The 13,837-nt window shown below is 43.7% G+C and overlaps 1 protein-coding gene across 3 annotated transcripts; it reads right to left on the reverse strand.

Annotated features, from left to right (window-relative positions):
• Positions 1 to 592: 592 nt before the first annotated feature.
• Positions 593 to 7,831, reverse strand: FCRLA (Fc receptor like A). 3 transcript variants are annotated; one of them, XM_054491744.2, is made up of 6 exons: positions 7,576 to 7,831; positions 4,431 to 4,445; positions 4,013 to 4,165; positions 3,451 to 3,717; positions 2,729 to 3,013; positions 593 to 1,865 (listed from the first exon to the last, which is right to left on the reverse strand). In XM_054491744.2, exons 1-6 carry the CDS (start codon positions 7,703 to 7,705, stop codon positions 1,570 to 1,572), a joined length of 1,146 nt encoding a protein of 381 aa, XP_054347719.1. In that variant the 5' UTR covers positions 7,706 to 7,831; the 3' UTR covers positions 593 to 1,569. The 3 variants fall into 3 exon arrangements, with proteins under 3 accessions (XP_054347719.1, XP_054347710.1, XP_054347725.1); XM_054491735.2 differs by having other exon boundaries at positions 4,431 to 4,448; positions 7,576 to 7,830; XM_054491750.1 differs by lacking the exon at positions 4,431 to 4,445 and having other exon boundaries at positions 7,576 to 7,785.
• Positions 7,832 to 13,837: the final 6,006 nt, after the last annotated feature.

The raw sequence follows: 13,837 nt of genomic DNA on the forward strand, positions 1-13,837 counted from the left end.
TTTGTGGTATGTCTAGAATGATCATGTGCATGTCTCTTGTAAATCATTTTGGGTCAAAACTGCACAGAATAAATGGCACAAAGAAAGGCCGCAGTGGAGAAAATCACACCATGTAATTCAGAATAACATGGTAGAACAGCCACTGGCTGAGGTCATGATAAAATGATGTGCTAACTGATTGAGTTAAGGTTACTATAGAGTCTGCCAGGCCAGCTGTCATTGGCTGAGAATGTACAATAGAAGTCCAAGCATAGAAAAAATATTAATACGAGACTAAAACAGAGTCATTATGTGTTATTAAAGAAAAAGATTTCAGAGACAGATGAATTAAAAACAAATATCTGCAACTCTAGCAACATTATACTTGGTCACTTACTTCTGAGCCCAGTAGGATCCTGTGGGAAATTTTTATATACCCTGCTTTAATTGTGTTATAGGACGGGGTACTATTCCCTTCTATCCCACAGTGTAAGCCCTCTGTAGACAGAGACACTGTTTTATGAGTATTTTTAACATATCATAAACTCAGCCATGTGGCAGAGGCCAACTGTCTAGTCCATTTGGGCTACTATAACAAAATACACAAACTGAATAGCTTACAATCAACAGTATTTTATTTCTCATAGTTCTGGAGGCTGGAAGTTCAAGATCAAGGCAACAACAGAGTCGGTGTTCGGTGAGAGCTGTTTTTTGGTTCTCATATATGTCATCTTCTTGCCACGTCCTCATATGGTGGAAGGGTGAGTTAGCTCTCTGGGGCCTTTTTAAATAAGGGCACTAATCCTAATCATGAGGGCTCTGCACTCCTGATCTAATCACTTTCCAAAGGCCCACTTCTTAATGCCATCACCTTGGGGATTAGGATTTCAACATAATGGCTTTTGAGGGGATACAAACTAGAACTAAAGAACAGACTATAGCACCAGCTAAAGACTGGTTTGTCAATAAGAATAGCTGAATGAGGCTGGAAAAAGATAATAATTAGAAGGGGCAAAGTCCCATTCCAGAGCCCAACACCTAGGGTTTCATTAGGCTGGGGTTTCTCAAACTCAGTACAACTGAAATTTTGGGCCAGATTATTTTTCGTTGTGGGGTACTGCCCTATGCATTATAGGATGTTTAGCAGCATCCCTGGCTTCTATTTACTAGATGCCAGTAGCACACACATCCCACCACCCCCCAACCCCCCAAGTATAATGACCGAAATGTCTCCAAACATTGCCCAATGTCCTCTGGGGGGCAAAACTGCCCCCAACTGAGACTGCTGTATTAAATCCACTTCCATTAGTTCTCTTTAAATCACAAAATTCTGGTCTGATATAACAAATAGAAATTCCTGATCTAGAGAGCAGAATTCTGTTGTGTTAAGAGAGAATACACAATTATAGCTAAACTCCAATTCTCACTTTATATAAATTTATTTACACTCACCTAACTACATTATTCTAACAAAACACTGGGACAACTTGTAAAAGTACTTATGCATATGTGCAGGACAGGAAGAGAAAACATAGAAAGAATCAGATTTATTGGGATGGTTAAGCGAGATCATGGATGAACTCTTTACTTCTATTCAGCAGTAGCCTTTGTGGTCCCAGGCTTCCGGTGGCCAGATAATTCCCTCAACTCCATGAGCAGGTGACCGAGGAGGACTCTCACATCCTGCATATGTTTGAGAAGAAGTCCCATCTGGTGATACAGATGAGGATCTGGCATCCCCAGAGGAGAAGAAAAGCCTGGATCCTCAGAAGATGGGGTTGGCGGCGGAGGCAGAGGCCCAGGGGCCTCCTCAGGAGCAGTTCCTGGAGCAGCTGATTTCTGAGGAGCTGGATTCAATGTGGGAGGTGCAGCAGAGCTGGGGGCACCTGGATTACGGGGCAGGAGGCACATACAAGAGTGAAGTCTGACTCTGGCCCTTCCCTCCCATCCCTGGCCAATCTTTCTTGTTCTCTGAAAGTGGCTGTGGGGCCCAGTGGCAGCAGGGACTTGAGGACTCTAGTGTCCCTCCTGGTCCAAATTTTAATCTGAAGCTTGGCCACTTCTGTTTGAAATTCTTCAGCAGTGAGGCTTCACCACTGGACAGCTATAACTATTAGCCAGCTCCTTCTCTATCAAGGCTGAATCTAATTCCCTGAAGCATGAATGTGGTAACTGGTTCTAGGTCAGCCTCTTTATTACATAAGACATTAGTCCAATTCCTTGTGCTAATGCCAGCCTTCAGCTTTTTGAGGACACCTCTGCTGGCCTCTGAGTCACCTCCTCTTCAGGATAGCATCTCCAGCCCCTTCCATTATTTTTCATATGACATGACTTCAAGCCCCCTTATCACCCTGGACACCTCTTCTGGGAGTGTTTCGGGTCAAGTGCAGCCTCTTAACAGTGGCTCCCAGGATTGAACATAGACTTCAGACTATCCCATCTTCATTCCAGACATTAAATTCCTATAAATGCCCAGAGAGCATGGGGGGAATGCTAAGGCTTGTGGGGCAGCAGGTGTGGAGCTGGCTCAGCTCTTGGTCTGGTGAGGTGCGCACCACAGTCAGAGGGAGAAGTTCTCTATTTGTGCTGTCTCTCATCATCAGGGATTCTGGCCCATTGTTCCTGCCTCCTCTGTGTCCCTTCTTAACCTGCTCACATTGAACCCCAGCTCACAGACCAATTCATCCTATCCCTCCTTTTCACTCACACGCATGCCAAACAGACAACCTGCACTCTGATGCGAACTCACCCTGCACTCTGATCTCTAGCTGAGGGCTCTGTTTCCAAACTTGGTTGTCCTCAGTGGCTGCCTCACACCAGTATGACCCGGAGTGATCTTCTGAAGCTGTGGGGATCTGGAATTCTGAGAAGAGCCCCCTGCTTTGCACTATCCTTCCATCTTTGTAGAAGGAGAACAGGAGGTGGGCAGCTGACCTCTGCAGGGGCAACTTTGTCTGACAGCTTAGGGTCATGGGGCCTCCTGCTTGGGGTTCAGCTGAGGGTACAGCTCTGAGAATTGGCACTGGAAACAGTTCTGGGAAAAAGATAGGCAAGAAAGAAGAGCTCAGCCATCTTATATACAGGTAGACACATGCAGGTGAAGAGCCTTGGGGAGTCATACTTCCTTTCCCCTGTTTCCAGCAGGAATGGGCTGTCAAGTTCTTTCTGCAAGTAGACAGGACTAGGAAAGATCCACAGATGGGCAAATCTGATAGTTGTCCAGACACCCAATCAGTGAGCCCTGGGATGCATAGATCTGGGTGGTAGGAACTATGCTGGACTCTGAGTGGGGCTGGATGACTTCAAAAGGCTGAGGTCTCGTCCCTTTTGAAGCCCAACTTAGGCATTGGCCAGCAACCTGCTCCATAATCTGTTGATGATCTTGCTACCTCCAGGCTAAAGAAAGACAATTTGGGCTCCCTGTCTCTCCTTACCCTCCCCTGCCATGACGATGCTGCTTCTAGCTCTCACCTTGGACTGTGATAGCCACGACAGATGCTGTTTCTGGGATCCCAGGACCAGGGCTCTGGAAGATGCCACTGCAGTGGTAGTGCCCGCTGTCTGCTTCTTGTACCACGGCGATGGAGAATTCCCTGTTAGGCCCGGGGGGACCCAGAGCTGAGCCATCTCGGTAGAAGGTCACCTGAGTCAGTGGCCAGTCTTGCCAGGCCTGGCAGCGCAGAACCAGCAGGTCCCCTTCAAAAACTGGCTTGGCTGGACCTTGGAGGATCAGCCAGTCTATGGTCCAGAGAAAGAGCTGAGTGTCACCCAGGGCCTCCCTTGGGGGCTACCCCCAGGGATGCCTACTCCCCTAAACTTTCTCTGAGGGTCCAGGTAAACTCTCACCCCTGGTTGGGAGTATGGGACAACTTCCCTAGGGCCTAGGACTTAGAGCACCCTGGTTGCTGAGGGCTGAAGACTGGGAAGGAAGTACCTCATCCCATGGCCAGTTTCCTAGGGACACTTTCCTGCATGGGCGCTGAAGCTGAAAGAAGGGGTTTGGGGCACTGCTCAGGCCTTCCCAGGACCTCACCGTAGGACACAATCAGGTGGAAGGGTTCACTGAAAGTGTAGGCCTTGACCTGGAAGCCAGCTTCCCTTGCATCAGTCAAGTCATCCTGCATGTGGCAGCTGCTCTCCTCGGTGCAGACAGGTCCCTCACACTGCAGTGTCTCAAAACTGGCAGCTGAAGAGGGCATGGCCCAGGGAGAACCAGAAAATGATGCTGCAACTTGGAGAAAGAGGACAGGGTTCCTCCATCTCCCAGGATAATCATCCTTTTTAGAATGAGACTAGTAAGACACCAAAACCTTTTTTTTTCAGAAAGACCCCTGTGAGTGTCTCAGGGGGATAGTTTTGACCTTGATTCACTGGCGTCCAGGTGCTCTCAGCAAATGCACTGTGGTTTGGAGAAGAGCGAGGGGAGAGAATGAAAGAATGGTGAAACTCACCGGCATGACATCCAGCTGCTGGTACAGGAAACCAGGAGCAAAGACAATGGTAACTCGAAGCAGGGAGGCATAGGACAGGAATGAAAGGGAGACATCAGATTCTAATGTTCATTGGGTGCCAGACCCTGCTAGCACTTGTGTGCAGTATCTTACTTCATCCTCACAAACTTTCCAGGTATCTGACTTTATCCTCATTTTATAATCTTAAAAACACACACTTAGAAAACCAAATTAACATACCCAAAGCTTAAAAAGAGACTAAGCAATGGAGCGGGAAAGGCAGGTGTGTCTGAGTTCAAAATCAGTGTTCTTTTTACTTCACTGTGCAGATATGGTCTACTTCCGTCCTCAGACCTTCCTTGGGGACTTTCTTTCATATTCTGATTTTCCCAAACTTCACTTGGCTCCTCTGCCTTGAATATGTTATCTATCAAAGAGCTTTCAGTACCCAGCAGTGTCTCTCCTCCTTTCTTCCTCCCCCTTGCAGGTCTTCACTTTTCAGCCATCTTTACTTTAATGTCCTCTTCCACTTGAATTTTCCCTGGCAGTGGCACAGAGCTTTCTCTGTCTTTTTCCCCCTCCTCCCAGTCCGTATTAGTAACTGTGGAACAATTCTTTGCTCCAGATTGAAATTCAGAGTTGTCCATTTCTCACCACATCTCCTCAACCTATCTCTTTCCTTCATGGTAGACCCAGGCAAGGGAAGTGACATTTCTCCCTTCTCTGGGACTGCTCTTTATCTGCCTAACTATTCTCCCCCTCCTCCAGCCTCATGGCCATTCACATGTGCATACTTCTTCACTCCACCCGACTGTCATTTCGTGCCCCACTTGCCTTTATTCTCTTCCAATCCTAATAGCCCAGCGTTCTTCTTTGATTTTGTCATGTCCCTTACCAAGGCCCCTCCCTACTTCCTAATTCTCATCACATCAGTACCAGGTGTTTTCTTTCCATCCTTTCTCAGCTCCCTTCACTGTAATGCTACCTATTTTCAGTTCCTCCACTGTCACTCAACTGTGCTCTGCCTCCTCTCCATTTTTTCTTTTTAAAAATAAAATCTTGTCCAGGCGCGGTGGCTCATGCTTATAATCACAGCACTTTGGGAGGTTGAGGTGGGAGGATCCCTTGAGCCCAGGAGTTCGAGACCAGCCTGGGGAACACAGAGAGACCCTGTCTCAACAAATAATTTTTTAAAAATTGGCCAGGCGTGGTGGCACTTGCATGTGGTCCCAGCTACTTGGGAGGCTGAGATAAGACGATTGCTTAAGCCCAAGAGGTCAAGGTTGCAGTGAGCAGTGATTGCACCACTGCACTCCGGCCTGGGTGGCAGAGCAAGACCCTGTCTCAAAAAACAAAATAAAATAAAATAAAATCTTATTGGGTTACCAGGAACTCACTCAATAAACCTTAGGTGGTAGGTATTATTATTTTCATTCTACAAATGAGAAAACTGAACCAGAAATAGAAAAAGTGATTTTCTAAAGTGACATAGAGCTGGTAAATAGAAGAGGGGCTTGAAACTGGAGTATCTGATTCCAAGTCTGCAGTTCTTATCACAAGACAAAAACAGAAAAACATTGTCCCTACCCACAAATAGCTCTCAATTTAGTGGAAGACACAGGTAGATGAAAATATTATTTCAGCGTAAGTAGGAAAATATTATAAGAAAAATATATCCCAAGCAGCCATTGGAGCAGAAAGAAGCATTCAAGAAAAGCTGCCTGGAAAAGATACCACTTAAGCTGAGTCTTTAGGGGTACCTACATATTTGCAAGGAGAAGGAGAATAGGGTGCCATGGAAAGAGCTCATTTCAGGTGGAGATAGTGGTATAAGCAAAGCCTTAGAGACAGGCAAGAGTCTGGTGTGTGAGTATGTAAATACGAACTGACTGAGATTTATTAGAGCATAAGTTACAAGGCTGAGAGGGTAAAAGTAGAGGCTGCTTGGCCTTTTGTGCCATGATACAGAATTTGGGCTGGTAAACTTGAGTTTTAGAAATTACTCTGTCTGCAGGGTACAGAATTCATTTCAAGAACACAAGGTTTGGACAAGGAGATTAGTTAGGAATTTACTGGAATAGCCCAAGTCATAGAGGATGAGGGCTTGTCCTAAGACATTAGTGATGATCCAGGCAAGGGACTGCTTCTATGAACAATCTAGAAGGTAAAATTTGCCAAACCTAATGATTGATCAGATATAGAGAATGAAAAAGAAGGAAGAGTCTAGGTTGTTTCTGAGGTTTATGGCCTTGTAAGGGTAGATGCTGGTGTCATTAGCTGAGATCAGAAAGTGGAAAATGAATTAGATGAGGCAGGGGCCAAAAGGACAGATAAGTTCAGCTCTGGTCACATGGTGCAGAGACACTTGTGAGATATGTAGGTAGATATTTCTGGTATGAAGCTTGATATTTGAATGTGAAGCTCAAACGCATGGTTAGGGTTGGGGATATGATTTGGGACTCTTAAACACAGAGTTATAGTGGCAAAAATTATATAGACAAATAAGCTCATGAAGGAGATTGTGTAAAGAAAGAGGAGTACAGAGGCAAGGCTATAACCACAGAGAACACTAGTGTTTAAGGGGAAGAGAAGAGAAGCTATTAAGGGATCAGGAGAAGTCCATGCAGTACGAGGAGAAAATGGTGCCAGGGAAGCCAGGGTAGTAGAGAATGCAAGAAGGAGTAAGTGATCAACAGAGCCCAGTGCAGCAGAGAAGTCCAGCGGGATATGAACTGAAAAGCATGCCATAACCCAGTCAATATGGAGATCGTTGTGCCCTAGACAAAACCGATTCCAGTGGAAGCCAGGCTGCAAGCATTGAGGAGTGTGTGAGAAGTGAGGAAGTGGAGATAGCAAGTGCAAACTACTCTTTTAAGAAAACTTGTCTCATAAGTGAAAGAAAAGAGTTGAGATTAGAGCTAGAGAGGACATCATGATCAGAGGGGACTTTCAGGATGGAAGATTTTTATATTCAGAAAGTCATTCAATCTTGCACACCAAACTTTCTTATACCTACCCTTCTTATTCCACCTGAACACTGCTTCTCTGGAGGGCCAGAATTAGTCCATGTTTCTTTCCTTCAGTTCCTTTCTCCAAAGTTAAGCAAAGCTCCATTCCCACACCAATATTCAAATATTTTACTTACCCAGTAGCATCTGGGCCACCCAGAGCACACCAAGGGAAAGGTAAAGGGCCCAGGCCATGAGGACACGGCCCAGCTTCATGGTGACTGTGTTTAGGTCTCCTGCAACCCCAACACTGATTTTCTTCAACATGAAACCTCTCAGATTAGAAAAGAGGAAGTAAATCTAACTGTCTCATCTCCTTGCATCTGGGGTCTGTTTTCATTTTCAAGTTTGTAATTGGCTTTCATCGTTCAGATTTGGCCAACACGCTTTCAGCATCATCTGCGTCCTTAGGGCTGTGACAAAATGGTAGCACTCTCAACAGTTCAAGAATTTCCTCACAGAGCTCAGGGGCCTTTCAAAGCATGTCATTGTCTGATAGCCAGCTGGCCTTCTTGTACACTCTGGGAAAGGTCAGTGCAACAACCACCTTTTTCACTGGTGATGCAACTGGGGACAGAAGGTGGGATGTTGTTTGAAGGCCAATAGAAAATCACTGGGGAATCAATGACGAGAATTCAAATGTCCTGCCCATTCCAACACTTATATGGTTCTAGTGACTAGAAGGTAGAGAGACAGAGAAGGAAGATTAGTCATGGCACCAAGTTAGATATCAGATTAGTCTCTAGTAGGCTCTGACTATCCAAAGCCCACACAAATTTGCATGCAAATTTCTCTAGACTCGTGTCAGCTCTCTGTTTCTGGAGCATGACTAAGGCTGCTCAGTCTCAGTGGAAATATGAGTACAAGGCAGGGAGAGTCCACTGGGAAAGAGCAGAGGAAAAAGAAAATCTATTCCCAGAGGATCCAGCAGTCAGCTCAGGGCTTAGGCTCATAGCCAAAGCTCAAGTCACTGATCCTGAGGAAATTAGAGACAGGAGGCATCCTATATCTTGAGAAACCTGAGGAGACTCAGGAATAGGAGCAATATAGAGGCTACAGCCTCTCCCTTCAGTTCCAGATGGCCTTCTGGGAACCATTGTCCCTGCCTCTGAATGTTTGCTATTTGTTTGAGGCCTCCTCAATGGTAGGGCCCATGTGTCTTTTCACAGTGACCACATTCCTCCCCTTTCTCTCATCGTAACACCCAGCAGGCCTCCAGTAGGTTATTTGGAGATGAAATGAGCCATCAGAAATGGGGTAAGGTAGGCCAGGCACTGTGGCTCATGCCCCTGTAATCCCAGCACTTTGGGAGGCCAGGGTGGGCCAATCACTGGACTGGAGGTCAGGAGTTCAAGACCAGCCTGGCCAGTATGGTGAAACCCCATATGTACTAAAAAAAAAAAAAAAAAAAAATTAGATGGGCATGGTGGTGCATGGCTGTAGTCCCAGTTACTTCTGAGGCATGAGTATCATTTGAACCCAGGAGGCGGAAGTTGCAGTGAGCCGAGATTGCACCACTGCACTCTAGCATGGGTGACAGAGTGAGACTCCATCTCAAAAAAAAAAAAAAAAAAAAGAGAGAGAGAGAAATGGGGGAAGGTAGTTTGGTCCTCCTTGAAGGCAGAGAGAGGGACAGTATGACCCTTCAACTGTGCAAAAACCACAGGTCACAGCAGACATATCAACCACACGGGCATAAGAGAGTGGATCCTTCTGAGTCTAAAATAAGCATTTAGAATAAAATTTCCATTATCTGAGAGGCATACGCTTTTGTGCAGGTGGCCCCAGGGAGTCCAGGGGTGGTTGAATATGGGTGCTGGGGAAGGCAGTGAGGCAATAAGCCTTGCAGCTGATGTGATGTGAAGCCTCAGAAGAGGAAGAAAAGCCTAGCTAGCCCTAATAATTTTTTTTTTTTTTTTTTGAGATGGAGTCTGTCACCCAGGCTTGAGTGCAGTAGGGCGATCTCGGCTCACTGCAACCTCCGTCTCCAGGATTCAAGGCATTCTCCTGCCTCAGCCTCCCAAGTAGCTGAGACTACAGGCGCGTGCCATCATGCCTGGCTATTTTTTTTGAATTTTTAGTAGAGATGGGGTTTCACCCTGTTAGCCAGGATGGTCTTGATCTTCTGACCTCGTGATCTGCCCACCTCGGCCTACCAAAGTGCTGGATTACAGGTGTAAAAATTAAATGAATAAAATGTGTTTAGATGCATCGCCACTCCTAAAACTACATAAAACATAGACCCTCAGGGTTAGGCAGAGGCTAAGGGGCTTCTAAACAAATCACAATATCTTTCTCTCCTTATGTCACCCTTTCTTCTTTACTGCCCTTACCATAGCATCTTACCCGGATAGAGACCCTCCCCTATACCATCTGCAGCAATCCTTGCAGGACCCCACTGTCAATATGGAAGGCAAGGAGCCCTCTGAAGATTTGGGGTGAAGCTATCAAGTTCTTTACACTGAAATTTCCATTAAGCTGCTGGGAAAATTTATTCGCTTGAAGCTTAATCAATGAGCTATTTAGAATAGATGTGATTCACTGGGAGGAAAAAGCAACACTGGGTCTGCTGTGTGTTCATGGAGACTGAGATTCAGTTTATTGAGTAAGTTCCTCCATCAGGATCGCCTCAGAATACTCAGGGGGAGATGGGACAAATCCCAGCTCTCATCCCATCCCAAGACCAATTAGGTGGTGGATGCCCTCCTTTGCCATTCCTGGCTTGTCACTAGTGGACTAATCCTTATCTTTTCTTTATTTTTAATTGAGTAGATAAAAATATTTATTAAAAATGTGAAGGTGTAAAAAATAATGCAGTGTATACTTTTGAACCCTTATATGGTTGAAGGGACAGACTAGTACACTTATCCTTGAAGTACTGCATAGATCCCTGTCTGATTACACTGTCTTCCCTCCCCACCATCATCAACCACAATCTTTACCTTATATTTATCACTCTCTTTATTTTATGTAGTAATCATTTTGTATTTTTGAACTTTTAGTAAGTGGAATTGTACTGTATTTATCATTCTAAGACTTTCTCTTTTTTTTTTTTTTTTTTTTTTGAGATGGAGTCTCACTCTGTTGAGTGAGTGCAATATGTTTAATCTCAGCTCACTGAAACCTTCACCTCCCGGGTTTAAGCGACTCTTCTGCCTCAGACTCCCAAGTAGCTGAGTAGCTGGGACTACAGGCGTGTGCCACCACGCCCGGCTAATTTTTGTATTTTTAGTAGAGACGGGATTTCACCATATTGGCCAGGCTGGTCTCAAACTCCTGACCTCATGATCCACCCACCTTGGCTTCCCAAAGTGCTGGGATTACACGGGTGAGCCACCATGCCCAGCCAACTTGCTTTCTTTTAACTCAACTGAAATACAACCTGATGTTCTGTGTAGCTATAGTTAACTAATTGTATTGCTGTGAAGTATTTCATCATGTGATCATGTCACAAATTATTCTATTGACAACGGACGTGTGAGTTATTTTCAGGTTTTTGCTGTCAAAAACCATGCATGTATTCATGTACATAATTTGTTATTATAAGAGTTTCTCTAAGGTACATATATGAATGGAATTTTCTTATTGACTTTTAAGAGTTTGTATATGTCCTAAACATAAATTTTTTGTCAGTCATATGTGTTACAAATATTTTTCAATTTATGGCTTGTCTTTTCATTTTATGTGTTTGTGTCTGAGGGCAGTTAATGTCCCAGCTCAATCAGAGAGATCAAATTTGCCCTATCTCCATCTTTTTGTTTTATTCAGGCCCTGAGTGGTGGGATCATGCCCACATACATTTGTGAGGACAGATCTTTACTCACTCTTCCAATTCAAATGCTAATCTCTTCCATCAATATTCCCTTTTTTTTTTTTTTTTTTCCAGACAGAGTCTCACTCTGTCACCCAGGCTGGAGTGCAAAGCCGTGATCTTGGCTCACTGCAACCTCCACCTCCTGGGTTCAAGCAATTCTCCTGATTCAGCCACCCAAGTAGCTGGGATTGCAGGTGCCCACCACCAAGTCTGGCTAATTTTTGTACTTTTTAGTAGAGACAGGGTTTCAGCATGTTGGCCAGGCTGGTCTCAAACTGCTGACCTCAGGTGATCCATCTGCCTTGGCCTCCCAAAGTACCAGGATCACAGGCGTGAGCCACTGCGCCTGGCCCTCTTCCATAAACATTCTCACAGACACAGCCAGACATAGTGTTTTACCAGCAGTCTGAGCGTCTCTTAATCCAGTCATGTTGACACATAGTTAACCATTACAATGGTTGAACCATTTTACAATCCCACCAGCAGTGTATGAGAGCTCCAGTTGCTAGACAGCCTCAACGATGCTTGATATGATCAGTCTTTTTACTTTTAGCAATTCTAACTGGTGTTTCCTATAGCTCACCGGTTTTAATTTGCATTTCTCTAATGAATAAGGATGTTTATTTTTCATGTATTTATTTACTAATTGCATATATATTTTGGGGTAGTATCAATTCAAATCTTTTGCCAATGTTTAAAAACTGGGTTGTTTTCTTATTGAGTTGAGGTTTTTTTAAAAAAAATTCTAGATATGTGTCCTTTGTTAGATAGATGTTCTGCAAATATTTTCTCTCAATCTGTGACTTGTGTTGTCATTTTCTTATCATTATCTTTTAAAGAACAATCTTTGTGTGAGTGTGTGTGTGACGGGGTCTTGCTCTGTTTCCCAACGTGGAGTGCAGTGGCATGATCATGGCTCACTGCAACCTCAACCTCCTGGGCTCAAGTGATCCTCCCACCTCAGCCTCCTGAGTAGCTGGGACCACAGATATACACAACTACACCTGTTTTTTTTTTTTTTCTTAGAGACAGAATCTCACTCTGTTACCCAGGCTAGTCTTGAGCTCCTGGGCTCAAGCGATCCTCTTGCTTCAGCCTCCCAAAGTGCTGGGATTACAGGCATGAGCCACTGCACTCGGCCGTGTTTTAAATTTTTATGAAGTCCAATTAATCAATTTCTTCTTTAACAGATCATGATTTTTGTTTCCTATTTAATAAATCTCTCCCAAATCTAAGGTCACTAAGATTTTCTACCATTTTCTACAGGTCTAGCTCTTACATTTAAATATATGATTCATTTTATGAATCATAAATTTTCATATATGATGTGAATTAAGGGTTGAGGTTTAATTTTTACATGTGGCTACCAATTGTTCCAGCACTGATTTGTTGAAAAGATTATGCTTCCCTCATTGAATTGCCTTAGCATCTTTATCAAAAATCAATTGATCGTATATATTTGATCCTATTTCTGGGTGTTCTTCCTCAACTTTGTTTTTCTTTTTCAGAATTTAAAAAAGCGATTCCATATGAATTTTAAATTTTCATATAAATACATTTGTACTTCCATAAAATTTTTAAATCAGCATGTCATGGCCGGGCGTGGTGGCTCACGTCTGTAATCCCAGCACTTTGGGAGGCTGAGGTGGGTGGATCACTTGAGGTCAGGAGTTCAAGACCAGCCTAACCAACATAGTAAAATCCTATCTCTACTAAAATACAAAAATTAGCCAGATATGGTGGCGTACACCTGTAATCCCAGCTACTTGGGAGGCTGAGGCAGGAGAAGTGCTTGAATCCAGGAGGCGGACGTTGCAGTGAGCTGAGATTATGCCACTGCACTCCAGCCTGGGCAACAGAGAAAGACTCCATCTCAAAAAAATAAATAAATAAATAAAATCAGCATGTCAATTTTTTTAAGCCTGCTGGGACGCTGAACAGGATTACCTTGATTCTATAGATCAGTTTGGAAAGAATTCACACCATAACAATACCAAATCTTCTGATCCATGAAAACAACATTTCTCTTCATTTATTTAAGTCTTCCTTAATTTCTTTCAGCAGTTTTCAGCATATAGGTCTTGTACATCTTTTGTCAAATGTATCCCCTAAGTATTCTATATTCTTGATGCTATTATAAATGGTATTTTAAAAATGCATTTCTGATTGTTCATTGTTGGTATACAGAAATAGAACTGAGTTTTGTATATTGACTTTGTAACCTTGCTGAACTCACTTCTTAGTTATAGGAGTTTTTCAAAATAGATTACTTGGGATTTTCTATATAGACCATCATGTCATCTGTAAATAGGGACAATTTTACTTCTTCCTTTCTGATCTGTATGCTTTTAAATTTTCTTTTATTGCCTTATTACAGTGGCTAAAACTTTCAGAACTATGCTCATAAGAGCAGTGAGAGCAGACTTTTTTGCCTTGTTTCCAATCTTAGGGAGAAAGCATGCAGTCTTTCAGTTAAGTACGATGTTAGATGTAGTTTTTTTGTATATGTCCCCTATAAGGTTAAGGAAGTTTCCATCTATTCCTAGTTTACTGAGAGTTTGTGAGTATTTTTGTTTGTTTGTTTG

Source organism: Pongo pygmaeus, chromosome 1 (genome assembly GCF_028885625.2).
Source record: "Pongo pygmaeus isolate AG05252 chromosome 1, NHGRI_mPonPyg2-v2.0_pri, whole genome shotgun sequence".
NCBI lineage: Eukaryota > Metazoa > Chordata > Mammalia > Primates > Hominidae > Pongo > Pongo pygmaeus.

Coding starts and splice junctions, on each gene's coding strand:
- FCRLA (XM_054491735.2), bottom strand. CDS start 7,705: ATGTTGAAGAAAATCAGTGTTGGGGTTGCAGGAGACCTAAACACAGTC. Junction 3,014..3,450: donor CGTGGCTATCACAGTCCAAG/GTGAGAGCTAGA, acceptor TCTTTTTCCCAG/AACTGTTTCCAGTGCCAATT. Junction 1,866..2,728: donor GCTAGAGATCAGAGTGCAGG/GTGAGTTCGCAT, acceptor CCCGTAATCCAG/GTGCCCCCAGCTCTGCTGCA.